Genomic DNA, 21,181 nt, shown 5'->3' on the forward strand with positions numbered 1-21,181 from the left:
AATACTTATTTATTTATGAGAGAGAGAGAGAGAGAGTGACAGCCAGAGAGGGAACACAAGCAGGCAGAGTGGGAGAAGGAGAAGCAGGATTCCCACTGAGCAGGGAGCCCAATGCAGGACTCGATCCCAGGACCAGGGGATCATGACCTGAGCCAAAGGCAGTCACTTAACAACTGAGCCACCCTGGTGCCCCTCGGAATACCTTTTCTAATAGTAGAGACTTAATACTTGGCTGTGAACCTTCTCACTAACCATTTTTTTCCATCATTGTGACAACAATATTCATGACATTGACATTGAAAAATACACATACATTTTTTTTCTACCTGAAACTGTCTGACACACAGGAGCACGGTGCTTGGGGACATGGGTGCGTCACGGTGAAAGCACTTGGCTCAAAGTACAGCTTGGAGGAACTGTGAGATGCAGACCGGCCCCGGCCCAGTGCCCAGCTTCTCCAGTCCTTGGGGTTGACCTTCCCACTGTGGCCCCCTCAAGGACAGCCCCTGTCTGCTTGTGGACCGGCTCTGGATCTTTTGGGGGATGTCACTCACAGTGGAGGAGGCCAGAGCCCAGCATCTAACTTTGTCTAGTGAGCTGCCACAAACTCCGCAGAATCTCTTTTCTAGTCCAGCTTTGATTCCATTGATGGGATTAGGTGCCCCCTACGGCCATGCGCTTTGATGTGGTCAGGGGGTAGCAGGGAGATTTCAAGCTCAGGGAGCAAATCTTAATCTTCTGCAGGCTTCTCTGGGATCAGCACTGGGGTAAACCCATTACATCCCTGCCCTTTCATCCCCCCAGGGCACCGGCTCCTCCAGGCCCCTCCAGGCTCCGAGATCCACAGGGTTTGTCAGATTTAGAGAGAGCAATAAAAGGGGAAGAAAAAGCAGAGCATGAACCCCAGGTCCCCTCTAGCACCGGCAGCATCCCCAGCAATGTCAGTGCATCTTCCTCTTTCTTCCCTTCTAATCCTAGGCTCCCACAAAACAGGGATTACAGACACTTGGGGCCCACTGCTCACCCTGCCCCAGCACTGAGCACCTCTGCCCACACCTGGCCACCATCTGCCCTCCATCCCTCCCAAAGCTGCTCTCTCCTGGGAGCTCCAGCTCCGGCACTTCTGTCTGTTCAGCCCCAGACTCTCCCCTGCATGGAGGGAGCTGGCCAACTGAGCAGATAAAGCACTTCTCTTCCATCACAGTGAGGTTTTAAGGCATGTTTTGGGTTGGTGAGGCCAAGAAAAAGACAGGAACATAGCCAATATCTACATGAGGCCACAAACAGGTATGTCTCGTGATTTTCTTTAAATTAAATCAGACTCCAGCTCCAACGGAAGAGAAGCAGGGGGTACTGCATCTCAGTGGTGATCTGGGCTTTTCCATCATTCCCTCTTACTTCCTTCTCCATGTTCCCTGGAATCCTGGCCATCTTGAGGGTGGGCATCTTGGCAGAGGCCCGCGGATGCCCCAGATCATTCTAAGATGAGACAGGCAGTTACTCCCCAACGTCCTGGCGTCTCTAGAGAGAGTGGGTCATCAGGTCCCCACAAAGGGGATTCCGCTGACTTCTGACCCCCTTCCAATCTTGGGAAAGCTGTCGCCGGCCCTTTCAGTTTTTCTCTACCACCCTTCCTCCCCACAGTCCCGCTAAAGGAGATAGGGTTTTCGGAAAGCAGAGCCAGGAGAAGAGGTGGTCTGCAGGCAACTGGAGAGGGGGTGGGGATGGGTAGAAAACACAAAATTAACATCTCTACAAAGCACGCTGCGGGGTACCGTTGCGCTTGGCGCTTTACATTTATTATCTTGGTTGGCCACGCAAGGCCCCAGGAAGCGTCTGGATGGCTCCGGGTTCCAAATGGGGAGGTTGAGGCCGGCCGCCGGAGAGCTCCACCCGGGCGGGGACACGGCCTAGGAGCAGCGTGGCCGGCAGGGGGCTCTCCGCGCCGGCCTTCGCGGGAGGACGCGCCGGCAGCCGCTCGGACCGGTCAGAGGAGGAAAAGGGAAAATTACTGGAGCTCGGGGGCGGGAAGGGCTGCGTGACTGGGACGAAGGCACTCGAAACTGTCGAGTCGGGCCCCTACCGTCCGGACTCGACCCCTGGGGCGGCTCGGGCAGTCCGGGAGAGGGGCACCCAAGCCACCTCCCCGCCCCCGCCCGTGTGTCCTCCCGCGGGTGCCGCAGCCGGGAGCGGGCGCCGCGGCCGGGGGCGGTGCCGCTGGGGGGCGGGCGGAGGGCGGGCCGGGGCGGGGCGCCGTCCGCTCGGCTCCGGGAGGCGGTGCGGGCGGGCGCTGGTCGCGTCCGCTCGCCGGGAGCCTCGGGACGCGCAGCCTTCCTGATGTGTCACCAGCACGTGGAGCTAGCTAGGACCGAGCGAGCGGGCGGAACTCCCCCCAACTTTCGAGGGGTCTCGCCGCCCAGCTCTTCTCCCCGCAGCGCCGGGCTCGCGGTCTTTGGCGGGGGTGGTGGTGGCGGCAGCGGCCCCGGGTCCCGGCAGGTTGAGCGAGGCCCCGAGCCCTGGCCCCGCGAGCGCCGGACAGCGGGACGTCGGGGCGCAGGGTCCGGCCGCAGCTACTTCCCCGACCCCCGGCGGTGGCGACCCGGGCTCTGCGGTGCGGGAGGGCGCGGCCTGCGGTGGGAGGTGCCCTGCCCGTGGCTCGGCCCCAGCCCCGCGGATCAGAGCTCAGGTAACCGAGGGGGCGCGGAGCTGGGCCTCGCGGGCGCGGTGTGGGATCGTGGCGAAGTTTCTCGTTGTGTGACTCGAGCGCTCTTGGCTGGGTGTGCGGGATCAGGGAAGGCTGGGTCCCCGCAGCACCCCCACGCCCAGCGCTGTTCCTCGGCCTGCGCCGCGGTGGCCTGGAAGCCGCAGCGCCGAACGTCGTGTAACTCTTCGGGAGCTGGTTTCGGAGCCCGCGGGCCGAGGTCGGGCGGGGCGGGTACCTTCTTTGGCGGACGCCGCTTGGAGGAAAGAGCTTCGGCAGAGCAGAGCGCCTTGGAAAGCGGGTGGCGGGATCCAGCCCAAGGAAGCCCGTCGGGCACGCGCCCGCAACCGAACTCGGAGACGCGGGGGAGCTGAGGGCTGGGTCTTTGCGGGCGAGATGAGGGTGTCGGTTCAACTGGCCTACAAAGTCCCAGTCCTCGGCCCCCAGGACCGGCGGCTTCTCCCAAGCTCCAGGCCGGCACGGCAGGAGCTGAACCCAGGCGGGAGTGTGGACCCCTGCCGGTGGCCACCTCCCGGGGCCACTCTGGAGAGGGGGTAGCAAGGGGCGCTCGGTGCGGGCTCTCTGGGCAGATTCGAGGGATCCCTGTGCTTCGCAGGAACATGGGAACGTGCTCAGAACTTTAAGTCGGTCACTGTGTGCGGTCGGTGTCGGGTCCGTGTTCTTCGGGTGGAGCTCGTTCCCGCCAGGGCGGACGTGGGGTGCGGGGAGACACAGCGTCCTGTTCCCCGGCTCCCCACGCCCCAGCTCCCCAGGCCCGGCGGCAGCTTTGTCCTGCCGAACTTCCCAGAGCACCTACCTTGAGCGTGAAAGTGGGGAGGATCGCCCTATTTCTGGAGTTGTCTCTGGAGTGGGGAGATGGGACGGGATGTGGCGGTTTAGCCTTGGTGGAGGGGGAAGCCCCTGCTGCCCCTCCCTCCCACCGTCGTTTCTTCAAAGATGCATCTTTGTGGGAGTGTTCTTTTGTTCCCTGATCCTGTGCCACCTAATGTTGACCGCCCAAGTCAAGTTTTATGCCTCTTAAACCCTCTGCCCTGTCACTTTGTTCTAGCCCTCCAAAAGAAAAAAGCCCACCCAGCCCTGGAAACCTCGAGTTTGTTGAGTGTTGGAACCTCTAGTTTATTTTTATTTATATTGTGTCTTGGTTCTCTTGGTGGCGGGGGCCTTGGAAAAACATTTGGGAACATTTGGGAACTGAGCTTTGTGAAGGGCAGGCTGACAAAACGGGGCACCTTGGGGCACCCTTCTGCCTGACTTGGGAAAACTGGAGGGTTTTCTAGAAGTAGGAGGAGGCTGAGGGAGAAAGCAGCCCAGCCAGGTTGGCCCACCTCTCTGAAAGTTGTGCAAAGACCCCATCTGGAAGGTTTTTCCACAGGCTTCTGTGGGCTTAGTATAGAGTGGGCTTTCCGGGAACCCAGTGTAGCTGCTCTCCATGTTTGGGTGGCCCTGTCGGGGTGAGGGGACCCCATGGGCTGTGGGGTCACTGGGGCAAGGTTGGGTATGTTGAGTCCAGGAGTGGGCACAGCCTTGCTCTGTCGTCAGCCTGTGTGTTTTCAAGTGTGAGCTTTGTCCTGTGTGCCCTAATTAGTGTAAGCATAGATGCCAGAACTATGGGAAAAAGTTTGGTCTTACATCTAAATGCACAAGTATCTTAAATTCTCCGTTTTGAGGCAAAAGAGTCTGGGAGCAGGCTGGTGGGAGCTTCAGCTGGAGGCCTTCCCTATTTAAGAAAATCAGTGTCCTCTTCAGAGTACTAAACCAGGTTGGGAAAACAGAGTTTTCTCCCTTTGAACCCATGCCTCTCCCGGCTCTGGGGTTGAGTCTCTTAAACTAAATGAAGTCCATGGAAATCTCCAGAATGTTGTGGTCGCAGAATTGGCCTGGAGTGATTGGATGCAGAAAAGCTGATTTGCAGCCACCCTGGAGGGGATAGACATGGGAATAAGCAGTGTCCCCAGCTCTCCTGGCCTGGTTCAGGTGGCTGGCAGTTTCCCCTCTGGCGTAACTGGGGCTGACCTGGGTTTTAGGGCTTTTTAGGAAATGCCTTAGTGTTTCATTGCTTTGGGGGAAGTGAGTGATTACGTTTTTCCTTCTTGGGATTTTTCCTTTGCAAAGTGTGACTGATTCGGCAACACAGTGCACTGGCCTGGCCTCCAGCAACTGATTTGTGCTTTATTGTGTTGTATTTAGGAATTGGTCTTTGGTTGAGAGCCTTTGGATTTTGCTGTCCCTTTTGAATTCTCATAGTCTCCTGAAACAGATGCCCCCCACCCCTCCCTCAAGTCCCTCCCTGTTAGCCAGGTCCCTCTTGGCTCCTAGGGAAAGTGGCTGACAAGGGCAGATTTGTGTGCCCTGGAGTGGTCTTCTGGAAGCGTCTGAATTCGAGGTGGAAAGCTGGTGGGAGGGACGGGTTTCAATCAGACCCCCATGGTGACCCACGGAAGACTTAAAATCCAGCTGGACTCCTGGTCCTGCCTCCTGGGAGGAAACTTGTATTCCCTCAACTCTTAAGTAGATTGCAGCCTGGTGAATAATTAACCTTGCCCTTGCAGCGCCTTTTTTTTTTTTTTTTTTTAAAGAAAAATCCAGTCCCAACCTATGAAAGATTAAAGATCCGTTTTTGTCCAGCAGGATCAGGATTGGCAACAGAAGGGTTGGGAGAAGCCAGCCCTCTCGTGTCCACCCTCAATGTCCTAGCCTCTCTGGAAGTTACAATAGTTAGAAATACCTCCAGCGTTTCCCTGGTGGCCGTCCCTGGGAGTGGCATCTGAGCTGCTTCCCCAGGTCTCCCTCGGGCTCCTTGGCCTAAAAGCCAAGCTTTTTGAACGCCCAACAAAGGTCAGGATTCTGTCCCCTGCTTTGCACTTTGCGTGGCCCTCACTCCTGCACCGAGTAGATTTGCTGCCTGGCCAGTCTGGGGCGGGGCTCAGTTCCTCTGTACAAAAGAACAGCGCTCCTAATAGTGATACGTTCTGGAAAGAGTTGTCTGAGAAGCCAGGGGTTGGCTTGGGTTCTGCGAAGGGCGTTTCTGGAAGCAGCCTCATGTGAGGGTCATGAAGACAGACCTGGAGTCCAGATGGGCTTGAGTTGGGAGTCCTAACTGCCACTTGCCAGCTGAGTGGCCTTGGACCAATAACTCCTCTGTGCCCATTTCTTCCCTTGTGAATGAGAGTTCACTACCTGTGTCGTCACGGCGTGGTGAGCTGTATAGGAAAAATGGAGGTTCAGTGCCGGGCACACACCAGTGCACTTTTGACTGGTGCTCCTTTCCTCAGCTCTCTTGTTTGGAATCTGCGTGTGTATACGTGTCTGTTGAGAAGGGTCCAGAGTGATGGAGACCTCATGCTGGTGGGTCTGGCCATTTGCAAGGTTGTCTCTCTTGCTGTCTAATGTGTAGCCTTGGGCAAGTTACTTAACCCACTGGGAACAGCAGTTTTGTGATCCTAAGGTGGGGCTCATGCCTGGGAACCTCTTCCCTGGGCTCAGGCTTTCTTGTCTACCAGCCCTGTGCAGGGGTTGGGGCCAGGCTAGGTTATAGCTGTAAGACAGGCATGGTCCTGAGCTGCCCACTGGGATTTGTCCTCTACCTTTGAGAGCACCTGAGGGCTTCTGAGTCTTCTCGTGGAGGAGGCTGAGGCTCAGAGAGGGAGTGGCTTCCCCAGCATCTCCTGGCTGGCTGGATGCAGTAGGACTTCCCAGGTCCGGAGCCAGCAAGTGTGAACAGGAGGCGGATGGGGCCCGTATTAGCCAGCACAGAGTCTTTAAAAAGTACCCTGGCTGTGCCGACGTGGCGGCCTTGGAACATAGGCTCTGCAGTACCTCCAGCCTGAAATGCCTGGGGACTCTGGTTCTGAAACTGAGCACATTTTGTGAAAGGGCCCCGGAAAAGGTGAATTTCCACAGCTGCTCTTGGCTTGCTCGCTCATTGACCCAGTGGGCACGAGAAATGCACTCTGGTGGGACCAGCGAAGCGGGGTACAGAATCAGGGTGGGGGTATTGATGGAAGGAAATTAGTTGATATTCCAAAGTACACGGCAGGGTAATCAGCATGGGAATAAAAATCAGAGTTTCGTTGGACTTCCTTCTATTTTTTTTTTAATAGCTCAATGATGTTCTGATTTTTGAATTTCAAATCAGTGATTGAGAAAGACCAGAATCTCTTCAGTGCTTTCGAGGCCTTTGGGCAGTGGGCTAGGCTCACAGATGGGCCCCAGAGCAGGTGACTTCTCACCCACTGTGCAGCTTCCTCCCTCCTCCCTTTGGCACGGTCTGGGGAATTTGGAAATCTGGGGAATTTTGAAATCGCCCTGTAGCCAGACCCCTTGTGTTTGCTGTCCAGGAGAACTGGGGAGGGAGGTGCTGTGTGGAAAGAACCATCTCCTGATCTTAATCTCTGCTCTGCCACTCTGGGCCCCAGAGCCCCCTTCTCTGTCCAGCAGGGGAATTGGACTGAATACAGCATCTCCCCCCACCTTACAGCCTTAATTTCCACAATTCTGGGCCACGAGGCACGGAGGAGGGCACAGTGTTGGAACCTGGGGCTCCGGTTGGGAGGGGTGGGGAAGGGACTCAGGAGATGTGCAGCTGGGAAATTTGGATCTGTCCATGAAGACTTTGTGGTTTATTCTCATGAAACTCACTTCCTCTCACTGGATTTCTGCCCTGGGGGTGGGAGTGGGGGTTCAAGGGAAAAAGTAGCTTCTCCTTCTTGGTGACAGAGGCTTTCATTCCAGTCTGCAGTTTTCTCTGTTTCTCTGTCCTTTGCAAGGTAGATAGACCTCCCCCATTCTTCCTAAACACAAAGAAGTGGCATTGCTGCTTATCTGCTCATGGCACCTGGCTTTCCAGGAGATTGGGGGAAGACAAAATCCTTTCCTGCTGAAGGCAGGTGTTGGTGAAAAGGCATAGGCCTTGCAGTTGGAAACCAGGCTCTCCCATGGACTCAGCTGAGTGACCTTGGACCAGTGACATGCCTTCTTGGGACTCAGTTTTCCTGGCTGCGATGACAGCACACCTGCTGTATTTGATCAGAGGATCAAATGAGGATATGTGGGTGAAAGACCTGGGGCTGGGGCAGTGTGCACGGTGAGGGGGGCACACGTATAGCTGTTCTCAGGGGACACCGCAGTTCATCCCAGGACCTGTGGGGCCAGTGAAGAAACAGAGTGAGGTCAAGAAAGACGACTTGAGCCTGGCAAGCTGTTTGCTGGCTTAATATCTGGGGAGGAATATATGGGGAGAAAAAGAAGTCCTTGCTAGGGGAGGGGGGTGGGAGGAGAGAAGAAAGTCATTGCTTATGGTTGGGGTGGGGGGGAGGGTGTCGCTGACTCTACCAGGGGTGAGTTCATGCAGTCCCTGTGCTCCAGCCTATGTGAAGAGACAGGTTAGTGGGAGAATCTCTTCCCGCACAGCTTGCTGTGGTGAGCTTAAAAACATGGGGAAAAAATGTGTCCCTGCTCTTGGAACTTTGAGGGTGATTAAGCAGATACTTGGTTTTGTTTTTCAGATGTTATTTATTTATTTGACACTCAAGAGAGACAGAGAGGGAGGCTGAGGGAGTGGTAGTGGGAGAGGGAGAAGCAGGCTTCCCAAGCCCTGTGGGGGGCTCAATCCCAGGACCCTGGAATCATGACCTGAGCTGAAGGCAGATGCTTAACAACTGAGCCGCCCAAGTGCCCTAAACAGATAACTTGGAAGCAGGACTTGCATATAAGCAAAATGTTAGTCTCCAACTGTATACCTGAGAAAAGTCAACCAGACCACTTGCTCCCAGCAGGTCCATGTGGAGGGTTCGTCCTCCCCTGGCCTCAGTCTCCCTCTCCCCCTCCCCACTGTCTCTGCTTCTTCTCTGTCTGGGGATAGCCTGCCTTCATTGTCACTCAGGTCTGGACGCACACTAACCTTGGCAAATAAGTGAATGTTAAACATCTGGCAAAAGACCACATTTTGACAATGGGCCTTTTCTGTATAGATGAGGATAGAGAAGGGCAGTGTCAGATGCTGGAAAACCACTTAAGCAATGACAGTGGAAAGGGGCAGGGTCCAGGATCCTGACTTGAATATGAGGGGTGGTGATGGAGCAGGGGGGTGCTGCTCCTTAAATAGAAGGAGGTGGGAGGAGGCCCTGTCTGCAGGGCCTGAGTGGGGGAAGGGGTCTGCTGCCAAACTACCTTGGCATCCTCCCTTTTGTCCTTTAGGTGGATTTTGTTGTAATTAGACAAGTCGTGACAAATATCCCATTGCCCTTTGGGCTGGGGAGTTGTGAGGACTCCTGCCTGGAAACCCAGCCTCATTCACTGGGGAGCCATAATTAGGCAAGAGAACAGTTCTCGGGCCCTTGATTCAATAAAGACCCTTTTATGATGTTGGTTTTTCCCAGAAAAATAATACCACTTTGCCCCGTTTATTGCATTTAGATGTGTAATCATATTAGAGTTAAACAGCCCGGGGGACCGAAGTTACGCAGTTGGGGTTTTCACCAAAGCCTGTTACCGGGTCTTCAGAGGAAAACCGTGTCCTCAGAAAAAAAAGGAAAACGACAAGGAACGTTTTTGAGGATTTTTCTCTCTTGGCATTCAGAGGATATTTTCTTGCATCAGGGTGAGAGGTGGCCCAGGATGAAAACCAGAAAGTGAAACTAACTTGAGTGGCCCTTGTCAGTGCGGCCCGGGTGCTCTGCGCAGCCCTGCCTGTGCCCAGGCCATGGCGTGCCCAGCATGGTCCCTCCTTGTCGTGCAAATGGTATTCGTCAGATGGGCAGCACGTGCCCCGCCGAGGGCTGGAGGAAGTGCCAGAGAGGATGCCTGTGCCCTCTCTCCACCAGGAGTCGTGGTGTCCTAGCACGTCTGCACCGCGGTGGCCGGGCTGCGCGGACTGCTCGCGCTCACAGGTGGCAGGGCTTGGCCTGCCCAAGCCCCTCCCCCTGAAGGGTAGTCAGCCCTGACTAAATATAGTTCTGGAGGTCGCAGGCAGCTTTGATTGGTTGGGAGGGTTGGTCTGGCCGCGCCCACGGTCTCTGGCCACGCCCCTCCAGGTGGTTGGTTGTGGTGGGGGAATGCCCTATCCAAGGCGCGCTCTCCAGCGTGCAGACCCTCTTTTGCGCCCGCATCCCCTCTCACCTTCTTACCCCAGACGTTTTGTCAGGCTAACCGTGTTTCCCAATCCCGCTGTAAAATCCCTCCTAGAAATCTGCCCAGAGCCGGGTTAGGCAGAGCTCATCAGTGGAGCCCAGAACCTCTTTCCCAATTTGGGGTTTAGAAATCTCAGGCGATGAGGAAATTTCTGGGAGTCATTTGTAGGAGTGCTCTGTTAAGAAACAGAGGGTATGACATTTCAGAATGCTGAAACCCTGTTGCATGAAAAGGGGGGAATCCATTTAATTCCAGGACAGCTGATGGGAGTTACTGCTGAAATACTTTCAAGTTATCACCCTTTACCGCAGAAACGCTGCATTTCATAGATGATTCCACTCTTTTTATAGATAATGGGTATTAAAATATTCTTCTGGTATGACTATTCTAAGGTTTGAGGGTTTTGGTTTTTCAGACTTACTAGACTTTCTGGATGTTTTACACTCTGGAAGAAGTGCTATTGAACTATATATATGTAAGAATAATCCATACTGGGTTGTTGGGTTTTTTGTTTTTTTTTTTTTACTTCTCCAAAGTAATATAATTAGAACATCTGAAACCAGATTACCTAATTAGTACATTTTTCTAATTAGCTGTTAGGAACTTGGGATGATATAAATTATTGCAGATTTCCAGATGGAACTTGAACCACAGGGAGGTTTGGAGCAAGTACCCACAGAGGGAGAAAATCACATGTTTTCCATTTTGGCTATCACCTCCTCACCTGTTCCCCACAGAACACCTCATGTGCCTTCCCATGTGGCAGCCACAGTGTCCAGACAACAGTTTCATTTTCCTTATCTCAGGTAAATAGAATTGGAAACATTTCTCGTCTATGTCAGTTCTTCTGACAGTGGAGCAGGTCCATGAAGGCAGGGTTCAGATACTACTTTTAGACATTTGTCCACAGTAATGTTAGTGGCTGTTCTTTGAGGAAGAACATTCTGGTGATCTAGTTCATTTAGTTCGTATTGTCGTATGCCTCCTGAGTGCTCGCTTTTGTGCCTGGTGGCCGTGGGGCGGTCAGGACCCAGCTTTTGTCCTTTCTGGCTGTTCTTAGGTGCAGGCTCCTCGTCCTTGGGTGAAATTCCAAATGCAAGAAAACTGCAAACCAAAAGTTTGTTATTATAACTAATATCGTGGGAAAACCTGACCCACATGGACTTGAGACTACGAGAGTCCCTCTCTCTCTCGGGCAGTGTGAGTATGTGTGGTTTCACTACAGAGAGATGAGTGTGTTCCATTAGGGCTGCTGCCCTGCTGGGGTGTGGCAAAACAGGCGGTATGTGCACCTCATGGCTTTTTTAAACCCTGGAAAATTCTGAAATATGTGTGGTCTGAGGGCTCCAGGGGAGAGCACGCAGGTCTAAGTCCAAGCCCGGTGGTGGGTGCGTGGGGGTGGTTGGGGCCCCAGCCTTCCTGGGGTGTGTTTCTCCTTCAGCACACCCGAGCAGCAGGCCTCAACGGTCCTCAGAGCCCTTCCCTCATCAGGCCTCAAACTCCACGGAGGCTCAGAGGTTTTCCTCACTGTTGTATTCTCTGTGGAGCACACTAGGTCCTGAGTGAATACTCACCGGAAGCAGGTGTCGGCGCAGTTTCCCTGTGAGGAGCCAAAAAGGGTTGCTCTCTGTGGCAACTCTGCTCTTCTCTTTCCGTGTGAAAGCAGTTGTCGATGCTGCCTGTATGAGTACACCTGTGTTGTAATAAAACTAGATACAGAAACAAGAAGGGGTCTGGGTTGGGCCCCCGGACCCCCGGTCTGCCAACCCCTATGCGAAGGATAAAGGCATCTTTAAACCTAGACTCTTCTTTTCTGTATGGTTAGCTGAGCTGTCTGCATGCCTTCTCGGCTTCTCTTGTTTCCCTCCCCCGTGGAGACTCCCTTAAAGAGATAAAAGTTGTGGTTCTGATGGACAACCCACGCCTGGCTTTGGCTCTTCCAGAAGGTCTGGAGCTGTGGATGAGAGGAGGACGCCGTCTCCCTGAAGCAGCCTCATTAGCGGCCGTGGGTGTTTGTGTGGCAGATGCGCTCAGGCTGCGGGCCAGCCTTGCCCCTGGGCACTTGGACCTCCACTCGCTGATGAATTTTGGGGGGCGGTGCTGAGCCAACCCCAAAGCACGCTGGTCAGTGGGCATTGGGCCAGGCAGGGCTAGAGAGTTTGTGGGGCAGGGGGGAGCAGAAGGGGTGAGTGTAAGCATTCAGGAGCTGAGGTGTTTTTAGCAAAAGAATTTCTGGCTGAGAGAGATTGGTTATCGTAAACCTAGGGATTCTGATGGATGATTACGGGTCTCCTGGCTTTGTTCATCCCAGCCTGTGGACAGCCAGCCGGTAGGGGTGGATGGGGCCCCCACATCTAGGAAGGCTTTCTCCCACCGCAGAGGCTCCGGGCCAGCGAGCCCTCCGGCTTCCACCTCCAGAGCAGCTGTCCTGGAGCTGACAGGGTAGGTGCTGGAAGGAGGGCCTGCAGGCTTGGCTCCCCAGAGCCGGAGCACCAGCGACCCTCCACCTGGCCTGACCCAGCTCACTCTGCTGGGGAAGCTTGGCCCCTGCCTCAAAGCGTGCTTGGCCCCTCCAGGCCCCAGGACCACCCTGTCTCAGCCGACCTCCGCTGTAGGCCCCAGCACCCACTGTCTGTGTGCTCAGTAGCTTCTCTGGAGGGGGGCTTCCCCCAAGACATTTCGGGACTCTTGCCTTGCTCCTGACCACTTCCTTCCCTCGTCAGGGTGGAACTGGCACATTTCTTTCTAAAGCAAATTCCAAACAAGGGCTGATAACTCTGCTTGGCTTTTCTTTTTCCTTCCACCATGGTTTTGTGGGTTGCTGGCTATTTTAGGGACGCCACACTCAGAGCAGAGCCTCCTCACGGTGCAGCGACTCTGGAAGCCTAGATGGCTTTTCACCCCCAGTCCCTGGTCATCCATGTGTGATCAGTACAGGCCAGGCTCAGGGAAGGCCCGGGGAACAGGAAGGGGCGAGCTGCTGTCCGCCGTGCCTAAGTGGGTCACTTTCATACCCCTAGCACAGCTTGTGGGGGGCAGTCTCTGGCCACGACCTGGAGCAGCCCCCCACCCTCACACTGACCTCACCGCTTTATTGAACACCTGCGTCAGAGACTGCCTGAGTGGGCGTCCTGGAGCGTTGGTGCCGGAGCATCACACAAAGAGCCTGTTTGCAAAGCGGACTGGGTCCCTGGGAACCACCTTCGGTGATCCGTGCTTGTGACAGGGATGTATTTGGTTTCAGGACTGCGGGGTCCAGGACGGGGGGCAGGAGGTAAAGCCGCTTCGCAAGCATGGGGTCGGGGGAGCCGGGGACAGGAAAGAAAGGTCACCCAGAACAGGGAAGCTGAGTGGAGAACACAGCAGGGGGTGGGTCAGGATGGCTCCCCCCCATGGAATGTTCTGGGCCAGGCAGAGTTCTAAGCCTTTGACAGGAGTGAACTTTAATCCTGCCAGCCACCCCTGAAACAGGTAGGTACCCGATCTCGCAGAGGAGCCGACTGAAGCACAGTGGGTTGGAGAGCCCAGCAAAGGTTCTGTGGCTGGGAAGCCGGGCTGGATCTCACCCTCTTGCTCCGTCTCCCACGGAACCAGGGCACCCCAGGTGCCAGGACCTGCTCACACAGAATTTGTGCAGACCTCAGGCTGGGGGACTACTGAGCGCGCCAAGCATGGTGCCATCCTGCCATCGAATGGTCCAGATGGCTTCGGTCCTCATGTGTGGGGGACAGCTTGGCTTTTGCCAGAGGAGTGTATGGCTGTGATCTTGGTTAGGGCAGAAGGCTGTGGGCAAGAGGACGGTTGTCATAACCTAGTTGGGTGAGGGTGAGACTCTAGCCCGGCGGCTGGGTTTCTGGGCACACTTCTTCTTGGTCTGAACCAGGAAGGACCTGTGGTGTGGGGCAAAGTCTCAACCGTAGTGTCAGGAAGCCCCGAGGTCTGTGCCTGGACCCCTGTCCCGGGTGCTCTTCCCAAAGGGGAAGAACTTCCAGGACGGGAGTCTTTGGCAACTTCTAGGGCGCTCCTGGCCCAGCCCCTGCCCTTGGGGTCTCAGGGGAAGGGGGAAACTGCTCGGAGAGGGTGATCCACTTCTGTCAGGAACCTGCTGAGTGCTTTGTGTACTTGCTCCCTTCTACCCTCACACCACCCCATAAAGTGGGCTGCTTATTCCTGTCCACAGATGAGAAGACCAAGGCACAGAGAAGCAAGGTAACTTATACACGGTCACACAGCAAGTAAACAGAGCGTGGCACCAGGTTGCCTTCACCACAGCGGGGCTGCACAGCCCCACTGGTGACAGGCCCCCGAGGGATGCGTGCCGTGTCAGGCTGGGTCGGGGGTGGAATTCAGGCTTCAGGGCACAAGTTACCCACTGAGGGGTGGTATTCTGTACCACGAGGTTCAGAGGAGTCAAAAGCCCAGGGTCTGTGGAGGGGGGCTTCTGCTGCCCCAGAGGCCTGCCTAGACTGGGGAGCAGAAGGGCTCATCCCATAAAGAAGGACCATAAACCAGGCTCTTGATTCTGGAAGCCCTTCTCATCCTCCCACAAGAAAAGCAATCTGTCACCATCCTCTCCCCTTTCTTCTTGGTCCCTTTCTGATCCCTTCACAACCCCCCCCCCACAGTGTCCCCCAACCTGTGCTTCCCAACAGAGCCTGTCAGCTGGTGGATTTGAACCTGAGTACCATCTGGGACTTAACAGCTGTCTTTGCCCATCATAGGCAGTTTTCGTAGGAGTCGGGGACCTGTTGATGAGGCCCACCTGACACAGTCGCCTCCTCCAGAGCCCACCTCTGAGGAAGGGCTAGAGCAGGGGAAGGCTGGATGGACCCCACGGCGTGCTGTTTCTTGCACACTGCACTTCTTGCCTCCCACCAGGGACAGAGCACCACCGGGGACAGGACTGTGGCTAGGAAGCCGGGAGCTGGGTCTCACCCTCTCGCTCTGTCCCCAGCAGAGCCAGGGGACCCCAGGTGCCAGGACCCGCTCACACAGACGTTGTGCAAACCTGAGGCTGGGGCTTCTGAGCGGGCAAAGCATGGTGCTGTCGTGTCATCGAATAGTCCAGATGGCTTCGGTCCTCGTGTGTGTGGGACAGCTTGGGTTTTGCTGGAGGAGTGTATGGCCATGGTCTTAGGGCAGAAGGCTGTGGGCAAGAGGACAATTGTCAAAACCTAGGTGGGTAAGGTTTTTCAAGAGCTGACCCTTTGGTTCCTACAGCAGAACTGAAATTCTCTTACTGCCTCTGAAAGGGGAGAGACCGCTGGGAGCTCAGTTCCCCTTGGGTCCATTTTAGAGACAGGGTCACCAAGCCCAAAGCTGGAGGGACCAGAGTTCAGGTCCCCTCTGACTCTGAGTCTTTTGTCTCTCAGCTGTTCTTCGAGAGGGTTTTAGGAGTCGAGCCACTATGACTCCCCCCTCCCCCCCCCACCATATCCTCCTCTCTAAGGACCTAGCCTGGCCTCCCAGGAAGTCTGGAGCTGACTCGCCTGCGTTCCCATTGCCACGTCAGGCCTGTGAATTTCCCTTGGCTCGGCCGGAGCTCAGTCTCCACAAGATGGGTCCACGCCCCATAGGGGAAAACGGGGGCCAGATGACCCTTCTCACAGGTCTTACTGCATTCCCTGCTTCTTGGGACTGCCCTCAGCCACTTGGGATTCTGGTGCATTCCAGTCTCCTGCTTTCTGTGGGCAGAAAGTGCTGGGTTTAGAGCTGGCTCGGGATGGAGGAAAGGCTGGTCATTCCTGAGCATGCTGTGGGGGCAGTGAGGCTGGCTTCACAGAGACTGCCAGCTGCCCTACCCCCCACAGAGCCTTCAGGGGCCAGAGGGTGGTGGGTGGCCCGGGTCCGGTGAGGGGACGCCCTCTCCACCTCGGCTCCCCTGGGCCGGCCCGTGGATTGCTTACTTACCTGGAGAGCATTCAAGGACAGCAAGAAAAATGAGGGACTTTCAGGGGCAGCTGTGTTTTCTGACTCAGTCATAATGCCCCTAAAAATCCTTATTGTTCTTGCAGTATGCATCAGACAGTGGCCACCAAGCCACCCCTCCTCACCCGCCGGGCAGCTCTGGGACAGGAAGGGCTTCCTGGGGTCTGGGACATCCTCCCCTGTCCTCCTGAAATGAGAGCAAATTATTAAAAACAATTCTGTTGGGCCAGTGCCTTGATTTGCATATATTTTAAAAATTTCTTTCTTTCTCTCTCTCTCTCTCTCTCTTTTTTTTTTTGTCGGGGCTGAGCATTGAGATGGTCCTGCACAGACTGGAACTCAGGAGAATATAGCATCTCCCCAGTTTGCATGTAGTGAAGGTTCTGGGAGCCTGGCGGCATGTGTGGGGCCCAGAGATGGGCGCCTTAGGGGGCCAGTTACATCAGGAGCGGCAGTGTTGGGCTTGCCAGAATGCTCAGCTCTCCTAAGAAGTTGGAACAGATTAGGGGCAGGAAATCGTACTCTGTTTGAAAAAACAGAGGGAGCCCAGCCCACTCCCTGAGAGCCATTTTGAAAATAGGATCCTGGTGGATTCAAAGGGCTTCTCCCCGCCAACCCCTGCTGTGCCCCCACCTGGCTTGTTCTTGGCAGGATGTTCTCGGTCCCAGGTATACCTCCTGGGGGCTCCTCACGTCTCAGCAGGTGCCCCCCCTTAACATTTCCAGCCCATCCCATGGATAGGTTGGCTGAGCCAAGACCTTGTATTGGGTGGATTTGGGGTTGCTTGCTGGGGGGCTGTTGAGAAGAAATACCAGAATTTGTGACCTGTCCCTCTCAACACAGGAATGCCTGTTCATAAGAAGGCCCCCAGTTCCCAAAACAGAATCTGCCCCCCTATCCCTACCGCCGCCACCACCCCTAGCTGAGGCCAAGCAGGTGGCCTGCCCATGCATAGACAGAGAGGGAGGTGAACAGGCAGCAGACAGGACTCTGAGCTCCTGGGGTCCACCCCTGAGTTCCTTGCGACCTCACAGGTCAGCAAGGGAAATTAATCCTCTAGGTATTTCTTGGGTTTCCAGGTGCAGACTCAACAATCTCTGGTCACCGGAGAAGATGGCTGTTTGCAGGACCCTGACCACAAGAACATCCTTCTGGCCAGTCTGGCCCCTTGCTTTTTAGGCTCTGGTCATCTCTCCATACCAGCTGTCCCAGAGGCCATTTTAGACGGCTGGGTTTGCTCAGGAGCCTCAGCGTTCTTCTGTCCAGGAGAAGGGACAGCATCAAGGTAAAGGTTAACGTGAGGTTGGGGGCGGGGGCAGGGTGCAGAGTGATGTTCATGGCTGCCTGGTAAGAGGTGGATGGGGCTTTTACAAAATGAGATTCTCACCACCTACAATGGTTGTAGGGTGCTTGGTCATTCCTCATAGCTAACTTTAAAATCAACTGTCCCTGAGGCCCCTTTGCCCTGCCCTTCCATTCCCTGCCCCCACAAAAACCTCCATATGCTTGAGTGTGTTCCTCCTCCTTTACAACAAAAAGCTTGCCCCCCCCAATTTTTTTTTAAAAGGTCGTACATGAGAAATAAAACTGAGTCCTATGTCCTCCCCAACTGTATTGCCTTCCACTGTAGAGAATTTTAAAATACAGAAGGCTGAAAAGGCTTATAAAAATGCCCATGCCTAGAGATAATGTCTGCTAATGAAAGAGATCCTTCTAGCACTTTCCCCTATGCACATACACACCCCCACCCAGTTAGCAGGATTGGGGTTTTTAAAAGGCGTGAGGCTTATAAGCCATTTGAGCAATGGCCCTGTGCCCTTGGGAGCCGGAGTCTCTCTTCTTTTTGCCAAGTGGGATGGGCTGATCGCCTGCAGCCAGGAAGCTCTGTGGCGGGTTATTGGAGGCACACGAGGTCTCTCTTCTAAACCAGGATTAATGAAGTTGGTGAGGAGGCTGGAGCAGCAGGCTTTGTCCTGATTGATCTCCAAGTGGGCAGCTGCTCTGCTTCTAGACCCTGGTGGCCCTAAGAATCTAGGGAGCCTTTACAAACATCAGCACCTGTCCCCCCTCCCCAGCAAGGCAGGTTGGACTTGGGTTACCAAGGATGGGGCAGGTTGCACCTAGGGTCTGGTATCTGTCTCTGCTGTTCTTCTGTTAAGCAGCCAGAGAACTGTCCGGCTCCATGGCCACATGTTACATAGAGCTGGAAGATTCTTGTGGCTCTGCCTTCAGAGTCTGATCAAGGAGGTGTGACCAGTAGGCAGCACTTTCTCTGTACTCAGAGGCACAGAGTAGCATGGAGTAGCTACTCATTGAGTAGCACAGAGGCCCTCCGGAAGACACAGCTGGGATGGGGCAGAGCTGGGGTCAAAGCTATAGTTCCAGACTCCCGAGGCAGGTGGTTTCAGTGATAATTACTGGTAATGAGCATATGGTCCTAACAGGCGTAGCATGATGCTTACTGATACTTAAGCATAGGGTCGGATGCTACTGTCTCACGGAGGAGGTAGGTGTCTGCACTCCAGGGAGGTTGGCTTCCTGTCCTCAGGTCTTCCTGATGGGAATGTGCCCCTGGCCAGCCAGCACCCACAGTGGCCCCCATGCAGGCTGCCGTGTGGCCTGGGATCCCAGCTCTGGGCAGGGAAAGACTGGGCAGGGAAAGACTGAATCCCAGAACATACCAGAGGTATGGCCAAGGTGGAGCAGCTGGGGGGTGAGGCAGAGGCCCCCAGTTCCCTGCTCCTTGCCTAGACAGGGGTGTCTAGGAAGGGGCCGAGCCTACATGGGGCTTGCTTATCTGGACCCTGCTCTGAGCTGGCAGCCCTCAGGGTCAGGACCCCTGCTAGGGGGGTTGCCTGGGTCTCCAGAAGGCTGTCCCTGCCCCTCCCTCCTTCCTGCAGAGCTAGTCTCCAGGAGCCTGGCCAGAGGGCCACCCGGGCAGGCTGCCAGTGCGGGGAAGTCATGGGCAGGCACACTGTGAGCGCCAGGAAGCCGTCGGCTGTTTCTGGACCCGTCTGCAGAACTGGAGGGCCAGCCTGCCTCAAACATGATGGGTGCGGCCAGGAGCTGAGAACACAGCTTTCCCAGAGCCCAGCAGCTCGGGGTCAGGCCCACGGGCTTTCTTGGGCAACGAGGACCTGGGCCTTGGTCACATCTTCCCTTATTGGCCTTGGCTCTCTCCTCCCCAGTCGGGCTCTCCCCCTGCCCCCTACCAGCTGTTCTGCAGCAGACCACGCTGTTGGCAATGACATCCATTTAACCTGCTTCCCAGAAAACAGGATGGTTGGGCAGACAGACTCAGCCAGCACCTTGGTGGGAAACAGGGCAGTGGACCTCAGCTCAGGCTTTCCTTGCCCAAGCTCCTTGGGGGACTGACTGGGTTGGGAGACGGCCCTAAGCAGCCTTGGCTTACCGGGTCAGAAATAACCTCAGTTCAACTCACAGCCTCGAACGATCAGGCTGAGGCCAGAGCTTTGAGCTCCTGGAGCTGGGGAGTGCCAAGGGGTGGGGGGATGGGGGTGGGGTAGTGGGGATAGTCCTTTGCCCTGGAATCTGATCAGGGGCAGCCATTTACCTCGGGGTCCTGGGTAAAGCCCCCCACTACTGAGTCTGTTGCCTCATTTGGTCAATGGGCATAACAGGGCCCTGTAGACATGTGTCTGAGTGCAAATACGAAGTCGTTGCTCCCTTTCTCACCCCTTCTAGGAGGACTCCAGCAGAGAACCCTGGGAGATGTCTAGCATGGAGAAGATGCTCTCTTAATGTAGGTACCGTGCTCAGGAAGTGAGGTTTGATATCAGTGTGTTGGATTGGTGCTTTCTGTCCTTAGCTCCACAGAGATGACCTTTCCTTCCTCTTCCTCTTCCTCTCTGGCCCTCCTGCCCTGGCTGGACCCTGTAGGGAGGATGGTTCTGGCTTGAGATGCTGCGGTTCCTTTCAGGTCAGGCCCACGGAGACCCAGAGCCCATGGAGGCCTCCTTCCCCTCCTTGACGTTCGTCCTGCAAGGCCGGACGCCAACTGCAAGGCGTTCCCTTTGGGCCTGGGCCAGAGGAGCTGTGGCAGAGCTCCTCCTCCTCGCTGGGCGCAGACAGCCCAGCACAGGCAGGAAGGGCCTTCTGTTTGCCATGGCTGGTGGGGAAGAGATTAGTGCTCGCTTTCTGTTTTGACTCTCGTATCGAACTAACAGGCAGGCTGTGACTTCGCAGAAAAGCACGCTTGAGCCTTGAATGAGTTTGGGCCCCTTTCTTAATGCCTGGCCCTTGTAGGGGTGGCTGGAGGTAGGAATGGGCAATACCACCACCACCTGGGGATGTGGTAAAATGCAATGGCCATCTGTTGGCTTTCCCTACTCAGCGTCTACATCTCTTTCTCCTGATAAATCCCTCTTCCCCCTTCCCAGGATCACCTCTCACCCCCTTCAGCTTTAGAGGCAGGCATGGATCCCAGGATGGACACGGAGAGCGCCCCTTGGGGGTTTTGCAGCAACTACGGGGAAAGAGGCATTTGTTTTTTGTGCGATTTGCCAGCTTGATGGAATGGCTGGTCACCATCGTGTTCTCTGCTTGAGGTTGAAGCCTACAGAGAAGAAAAAGCTCAGAGATGGAGAGAATAGGCTGTCTGGATGTCAGTGAGCCCCTGGATCCAGCCATGCCTGAAGCTAACCACACCTCTGGATTAACCTGATTATATGAGCCAATGCATGTCTCTTTTGCTCAAATCATCCTGAGTTGGGTTTCTGTCTTAGAAAGGGTCCTGATAAATCAGTTCTGAGGTATACTTAACATGCCATAAAACCTACCCATTTTGTCTACTGCCATTGAGATAGAGAACATTTCAAGCTCTGGGACCACCCCTGATCTGCCTTGGTTGTAGAGATTGATTTTGTCTTTTCTAGAATTTCGTATAAATATGATCGTTTAGTGTGTACTCTTTTGTGTCTGGCTTCATTCCGCATGTCTTTGAGATTCACCCATGCTGTGTGCCTTAGTAGTTCATGCTTTCTTCTGAGAAGCCTTCTACCGTGGGGATGTACGAGTTTGTGCAACCTTTATAAGATGGTGGATAGTCAGGCTGTTCCCAGATTGTGACTATTATGAATAAAACTGTTTTGAACACTGAACCCAGGTCTTTGTGTAGGCATACGTTTCCATTTTTGTGCCTAGACATCAGTCTCACTTCACAGTTGAGGAGACCAAGGGTCGGGAGGGTAGAATGACTTGTCCAAGGTCACACGGCTGAGGGCTCCTGTGGCTTGCACTAGGAACACCAAGGAGGGCAGTGATGCAGCTGGGTGCGTGGGTGTCCTTTAATAAACGACTTCAGACTGCTTGGGGAGGGGGTGTATGGAGTCACACTGCTCAAGAACATCATTGCTGTCATTGCCAGTTGGGATGGTCAGAATG

General features: G+C 55.0%; 1 protein-coding gene and 1 long non-coding RNA gene across 2 annotated transcripts; one reads left to right on the forward strand and one right to left on the reverse strand.

Moving 5' to 3' along the window:
• The first annotated feature begins 673 nt into the window (after positions 1-673).
• LOC122907346 lies at positions 674-20,898 on the forward strand. Its single transcript, XM_044250242.1, has 5 exons — positions 674-688; positions 2,363-2,686; positions 16,858-17,063; positions 19,484-19,541; positions 20,179-20,898. Exons 1-5 carry the CDS (start codon positions 674-676, stop codon positions 20,308-20,310), a joined length of 735 nt encoding a protein of 244 aa, XP_044106177.1. The 3' UTR covers positions 20,311-20,898.
• On the reverse strand, positions 10,733-14,939 carry LOC122906437. The gene is made up of 3 exons (XR_006384536.1): positions 14,859-14,939; positions 11,425-11,529; positions 10,733-10,954 (listed from the first exon to the last, which is right to left on the reverse strand). It is a non-coding gene; the product is annotated as an uncharacterized LOC122906437 (long non-coding RNA).
• Positions 20,899-21,181: the final 283 nt, after the last annotated feature.

Source organism: Neovison vison, chromosome 5 (genome assembly GCF_020171115.1).
Source record: "Neovison vison isolate M4711 chromosome 5, ASM_NN_V1, whole genome shotgun sequence".
NCBI lineage: Eukaryota > Metazoa > Chordata > Mammalia > Carnivora > Mustelidae > Neogale > Neogale vison.